Source organism: Suricata suricatta, chromosome 11, assembly GCF_006229205.1.
Source record: "Suricata suricatta isolate VVHF042 chromosome 11, meerkat_22Aug2017_6uvM2_HiC, whole genome shotgun sequence".
NCBI lineage: Eukaryota > Metazoa > Chordata > Mammalia > Carnivora > Herpestidae > Suricata > Suricata suricatta.
Genome location: NC_043710.1, coordinates 75,142,757 through 75,150,063, shown reverse-complemented (window position 1 = coordinate 75,150,063; position 7,307 = coordinate 75,142,757). Strand labels below are relative to the sequence as shown.

The following is a 7,307-nucleotide window of genomic DNA, read 5'->3' as shown; positions in this document are numbered from 1 at the left end:
ACAAATGATTCCCATTATAGAGAAACTCTCAAATACCGTAGAAAATGAAAGAATATTACTTGGTAAAGTTAACATTTTATGATGTTAACATAATCTCATACTAAATCTAACCAGAAATAAAAACAGGAAATAAAATCAAAATCCAATGTGATTATCATTGTAAATATTTGCTCTCAATATGATCATCATAGAAGCACTAAAGGGCTACTCAAAATTAGTGCTCATGCATTTAAAATGCTTATTTATTTTGAAAGAGAGAGAGTGTGTGTGCATGCAGAGGGGTTGGTTAGGGGAAGAATGGGGATGGCAGTGGGGAAAGGCAGAGAGAGAGAGAGGGAGAGAATCCTAAGCAGGCTTCATGCTGTCAGCACAGAGCTGTGGTAGGTCTTCCTCGGGGAAGGGGTTCTGGGGAGATGATGAGCAACGCAATGACGTTCCCAAAGGCTGATGGCTGATGGAAACAGGGACGTTCTCGAAAGATGATGGCTAAGGGAAACGTGGACAAGGGACGTTCCCTAATGGAAACATTGACGTCCCGGAAAGCAATGGAGACTGACCAAGAGCTGATAGCTAATGGCAGACTTTAACAGAAACAACATTTTATTTTATACCCTCCTTGCAAGCTTGGAAAGCACAGTAAATGTTACAGTAAATGCTTTAGTCAGAACAACAGTTACAGATTAAGAAAAGACAGATCAAGAACACCCTGCCACTGCACGTGGGCATATCTGTGGCATCGTGGTCCTGACACACTTGGCTGGTGACCAGGAAGGCTCCGTTCCGCATCCCCTCCTGGGACTTCATGGAGTCCAGTGTTCCCAGTGTACTAAGAACAGAGGTCAGGCAGGGACAGTTCCTCCCATTCCCCAGCACAGAGACCAAGTGGTCATGCATTTAAAGTGAAATCATACTTCATGATTTTATGTCTCTCTAGCTACATTCATTCGGTTTTCATGAATGCAGGTGCAAAGTATGTTGGGCTAGACCTAACTAGGGTGTGGTTTTCCCAAACAAACTGGAAGCAGCAAAGAGGAGCAAAGTTGCTGAGAACATAAAAAAAAGGAGTCATTAGAATGCCAGGTCACAGACTCTATTCTGAATAAGGAAGGAAGAAAGGAAAGCAGGGGAATGAGGGATGGCTTTAAAAAAGTTTGAAGATCAATGAACTGTAGTCCTGGTGAGGATGAAAAACGGATTTTATTGGTAATCTTGAGAGGTAGAGAGGTCATACGTATGCATGATGCTACTGAGACTCAGGTAAGTTAATGTTCTTTTCCAAAATGACTATAATGCAGTAAATAGCAGAACCTTCACTCCAACCTGAATAGTCTGTCTCTAACTCCTTTACCTGGACCTGCTAAATTATTCTGCAGGTCTGTCCTGCACTGATCTGCTGTAACCTTCCTATTTCCTTTTACCTTGTTAAAGCCCTGATTACATTGTTATTTTGGTAATGATTTAAATTCTAATTCTCTGAAATAAATGCTTTCAGGAGAGAGGAAACATCTCTTTAAGAAAATAAAATTACTTCCATGGCCATAAAATATCCATAGTCAGTAAGGATGGAGACTGCAGCCCACCATTCCCCAGTCCCCTTATACTGCAGTACAATTTAACGTTCCTCCAATCTTGCCCCTCTTTTGTAACCCATTCACAATGCTCCTTCTCTCCTTTTTGGAATGTTCAATTTTGAACGCATTATTTACTACCCGCTGTTCTGCTGTTTCTTCGTTCTATATAACAATCTGTCTGAAAAGTGCCAAGAATCCTATTCCCTGAGTGCCTATAAATCTCCTTAGAATGTCTATTTGTTGGGTAACGCTTCTCCCCCTTACTAATCTTACCAAGATTTCCTTCAAGGTCATCAAACTTGAAATATGAATTTATAATCATTATGTAATAAGATTCTGCGGGGGAACTTTGGGGGGATACAAGGGAGGCTTGCCTGGACATTTTTGGGGGTAAACTGACATTTATTCTTCTGCCAGTATCAATAAATAAGAGCAGGTGCAATTTATGTGTTTCCTCATTCAGAAAATTGACAAAAATGACTATTAAGTTGTCTCTTAAGTAAACTGGTTATCATTTAGTATCAGGGTCAGAACATGTATAGCGGCCATGTTGATTTACCTTCTAAGTTGTGCGCCAGGTTATCTGATCATCAGTTTCCTGAGGGTGACCTATCAGCCTTGATAGACAGGCTTTCAAGTGAACAACACCAGCACATTAATGTCTTTGAGGGGATTCACCACAATTGTAAAACAATAAATCAAGAGCGAGTTCCTCCTAAAATTATGCTGCTAAGATCTTATGGTAAGGGAACAAGAAGTATCCTGGAGATATTAAAATAAAATACTTTTTCATAATTGGAATGCGAAACTCTGACTGTCCTCAGTGTCCAAATTGCTGTCCTAAGGAGAATCTGTGTGTAGAAAATACAGTTGTTATCTTGGTATTTTCTCCTTTGTATCACTCCTTTAAAAGGCCTTATTTGCTCTTGTTTTTATTTCTCTTTCTCTATTCCACCATATAATTTTCTTACACTTATTTATTTTTGGTTTCTCAGTAGTTTGTCCTCCTTGATTTTCTATACAATATTGAATTCCTGCCAGTTCTGTAAAACTCATTTCATATCGCTTTAAAGTGTGATTTTTCTCAAACCCCAGATGCAATAAATGTGAAGCCCTGTGCCATGTGGAAATTCCAGTCACTGCATTTGTTTGGTTAAGACAACTTAATTGCTTGCAGAGCCTGCTCCAGTTTCAGCTAAAACAAATTCAATGGCTGTTGTGAGTAAGGTGAGAGCAAAAAAGAAATAATATATCACCTGTCTGCCAGGGGCTCTTCACAGCACCTATCATTGGCAAAAAGTCAGTGTTAGAGGAGGAGTGTCAAAAAGGGTGAGAATAGAGAATGGGAAACTAATGTTCCTAAGAAATTATTGTTGAACCAGAAAAATCATAGCAATATCAAGCAAACTTTTCAAATAAGAGGCAGCTGCACAGAAGAGACCATGGAGAGTCTTTATCACAATAAAATGCATGAAAAAAGAGAGAAGGGTGCCTGGGTGGCTCAGTCAGTTAAGCTTCCGACTTCAGCTCAGGTCATGATTGTGAGTTCAAGCCATGGGTGGGGCTCTGTGCTGACAGCTCAGAGCCTGGAGCCTGCTTTGCATTCTGTCTCCCTCTCTCTCTGCTCCTCCTCTGCTCATGCTCTCCATCTCTCTATCAAAAATAAATAAGCATTTAATTTTTTTAATAAAAAAAGAGAGAAATACAGTTTTTCTTCAAATCCTGAGTCTTTAGAGATATCAAATCAAAGAGATCTGATAAGCTGTGGCTGAAATAGAAGCAGGTGGACATTGCCCAAGATGTACAGTTTTTTAATGTATACCTTGTTTTGTAATCTCATTATGACCGTCCTCTAACTCAGAAATTTTTATTGTGTACTTAGGAGAAGACTGAGGTTAGATAATGAGAAGTGGCTTAGCCTAGTCCCAACCAAACCACACAGATCCCACAGTTAAGGAGGCATGGAAGAGATATTGATGAGAGAACCCTGAGGTCCACTGAACCCATATATCTTAAGATGATCTACAACGTACAGGAGTTTCAGGGAAAAGGAAACTATCAGAGAAATCTTAGGGAACCAGGGTATTCCCACTTGGGGCAAATAATATATTTTGATAGGCTGTGCAGATTTACTTCCACTGAAGGTCATGCTCAAAAGAAACCATAACATTTAAATGGGTGACATTGGCAAGAACCGTGCCACAGGGAACAAATGTCAGGAGCATATGCCTTTGAGAATAATTCTGGGCCACTTCCACCCAGCAGTCCCTAAAGATGTTATTTTATCTCTATCATCCAGTGGGATGTGTGAAAGCCTGGAGCACTAGAGTTCCCTTTTCCAGTAAAGTACTTGAAAAATTAATCAAGGAGAATCCCTAAATTCTCTGTCTAAACTGAGTTGATATTAGATAGCAATTTGTATAGTGGTTCACTATACAAATATCCTTGAAAAGATAGTAAAGAAAATAAGGGCAACTAGTAATTCACCATGCAAGACATGTAGAAAGAAAAGACCATAGAGAATTATCCCTACCACAGCCTCTCACTGAATGGCTATCTCAGAGATTAATATTTCTTCAAACAATATATGAAGGGCAAAGCAAGAACCCCCACCCCACAATTTCTATCTCAGAGATTGTCTCAAAAACATATATTTCAAATGCAGTTCTCAGAGCCTGATGCAATTTTTATCTCCTCATGTACTTTTTTATAATCATTTTGTAATAAGCTGAGTGGCTCTATTTCATAGTAAAATGCTCCCTAATATTTACTACTGAGCCTTTTTATCTGATGGGCATCTTGCCAAGCATTCTATGTGACTTATTTCACTTAAGGCTTGCATTAAGGTTATAAATGAGATATTATTATCCCTATCTTACAAAGTAACATGATTTTCATTCAAGATTGGTAAGTCTTCTCTGTGACCTACATACACACTCACATACAAACGCCCACACAAACTTAAACACATATTCAACCTAACCCTCATTGATATTCCAAAAGGGGTTGATAAAATTTAAAAAGAAACATTATGAAGATGTAGCCATTCTCAAATACAAAATTAATACCTCTATGCACTGAAATCTGAAAAAGTAACAAAGCTATAAAACAGTGAGTAGGAATAAAGACAAAACCTCCTGGGCTCCACATATGAAAGCAGGCGATGGAATTTAAGTCCTGAAGGGTACTGGAACTGAAGGTACTTCTGTACAATAAGGTTCCAGAGCCAAAACCATTGCTTAAAATAGGGCTTCTTCTCTTTTCCTTTGGTGTGCCACTGAATATCCTAGTGTCGCCATGGGTCACCACCATGCCAAGTTTATTGGTGTTGAAAGAACAGGCCATATCTAAACTCTCTCTTCTGCAGAGATGTCCCTGGTGCCAAGATCCATATCTTTGACCTGGACCAGAAGAAGGTGAAAGTGTATGAGTTCCTGCTATGTGGCCTCGTGATGTGGCCTCAGATAACTATGAGCAGGTCTCCTCCACAGCCCTGGAGCCGGCCTGTATTTCACCTGTCAACAAGTACATGGTGAAAAGCTATGGCAAAGATGGTTTTCACATCCAAGTGCGGCTGCACCCCTTCCACGTCTTCTGGATCAGCAAAATGGTGTCCCATGCTGGGGCTGATGGGCTCCAGACAGGTATGTGTGGTGCCTTGGGAAGGCTCTGGGGCCCAGCGGCCAGGGTCCACATTGGCCAAATAATCATGTCCATCTGTACCTAGCTACAGAACAAGGAGCATTGAGGCTCTACTCAGGGCCAAGCTCAAGCTCCCTGACTGCCATAAGACCTGTACTTCCAAGAAGTGGGGTCTTACTAAGTTTATATTGGACAAATTTGCACAAATAGTGGCTGAAAAGTGTCTCATCCCAGATTGCTGTAGGATCAAATAAATACGTAATCATGGACCCCTGGACAAATGGCAGGCTCTGCACTCATGGGAAACTTGGCACTGCCCCCTCTTTATTCATGCCCACAATAAATCCTACTTCCTGTCAAAAAATAGGGGTCCTACTTACAAAAGAGGAATGCAAATAGCTGACCGTTGTCATGGAATAGAGCTGTAAAGGGCAAAAATGCCTTCCTTCCAGCACTGAGGCTTAGTTGACCAGTGGTTCACAGACTAGTCTATGATATGCACCATAGCAACATGGGTCACAAGGGTGGAAAATATGAAACAGTCCTAGAAGGGCCACCGATGAAGGTAAATAAAAATTGAGATGAGGAAGGGGCACTAGGGCGACTCAGTTGGTTGAGTGTCTGACTTGATTTCAGCTCAGGTCATGATCTCATGATTTGTGAGATCCAGCCCTGGGTCAGACTGCCTGGGATTCTCCCTCTTCCTCTGCCTCTGCCCCTCCCCTGCTCATGCTCTTTCTCTCTCTTTCTCTCTCTCACTCTTGCTCTCTCTCTCTTTCTCGAAATAAATAAACAAACTTTAAATTTTTGATATAAGAAAAAAAGGAGAATGGCAAATGAAAACAAGGTGGTTGACTTAAAGCCAGCCATACTAATAAGTACATAAAATTTTAATATGCTAAATACTCCAATTAGAAGGCAAAGATTTTCAGACTGGATTTTTTTTTAAATCCAAGTATGTACTTCCTAGAGGAAATATACTTTAAATATGAAGATACAAATAGTTTAAAAGAAAAAAGATGGAAAAATATATACTGTAAAAACATTAATCAAAAGAAACCCAGTATGACTTGATTAGTATCAAAAGAGACTACAATACAAAGAAAATTTCCCAAAATAAGTAGAGGCACTTCATAATGGTAAAATGGCTAACTTATCATGAAAACAACAATGCTTAATGTATAAGAAACCAACACTAAAGTAAGTGAAACAAAAATTAACAAAATTAAGGGGAGAAAAAGATCCACACTCATGGTCGGAAATTTGAATAGTCCTCTGTCAATCATTGATATAACAACTAGACCAAGAAATCAGTATAAATTTAAGGAAAAATTTGAATAACACTATCAACCAACTTGTCCTAATCATATTACAATGAACACACCCAGCAGCTGCAGGATACACAGCATCTCAAGTGCACATAGAATATTCACCACAATAGACCACATGATAAGCTATAAGATAAGCCTCAAAAATTCTCAAAGTACTGAAATTATATTTTATTTGACCACTAAGGAGTTTAATTAGAACTCAACAACAATGTATCTGCAAAATTTCCAAATATTTGGCAATTAAGCATACACATCTTAAGTTGGAGGTCAATGAAGAAATCACAAGTAAAGTTAGAAAATATTTTGAACTTAATAATAGAAACACAATTTGTCAAGTTTTGTCAAATGCCACTAATGAGGTACTAAAAGGGAAATTTATAGCTTGAAATGTTTATATTAGAAAATATCTAAAATAAAAAATGTAAGCTTTTGCCTTAAGAAGCTAGAGAAACCTCCATACTGTTTTCCAGAGTGGCTGCACCAGTTTACATTGCCACCAACAGTGTAGGAGGGTGCCCGTCTCTCCACACCCTCGCCAGCATCTATAGTCTCTTGATTTGTTCATTTTAGCCACTCTGACTGGCGTGAGGTGGTATCTCAGTGTGGTTTTGATTTGTGTTTCCCTGATGATGAGTGATGCTGAGCATCATTTCATGTGCCTGTAGGCCATCTGGATGTCCTCTTTGGAGAAGTGTCTGTTCATGTCTTCTGCCCATTTCCTCACTGGATTATTCATTTAAAACTCCCCTTTGATCCAGCAATA

General features: G+C 39.4%; 1 protein-coding gene across 1 annotated transcript; it reads left to right on the top strand.

Moving 5' to 3' along the window:
- The first annotated feature begins 1,161 nt into the window (after window positions 1–1,161).
- Window positions 1,162–5,423, top strand: LOC115272634 (60S ribosomal protein L10-like). The gene is given in 4 exon segments (XM_029915648.1): window positions 1,162–1,257; window positions 4,907–5,020; window positions 5,023–5,208; window positions 5,211–5,423. Coding segments are annotated over 4 exon segments (609 nt in total).
- Window positions 5,424–7,307: the final 1,884 nt, after the last annotated feature.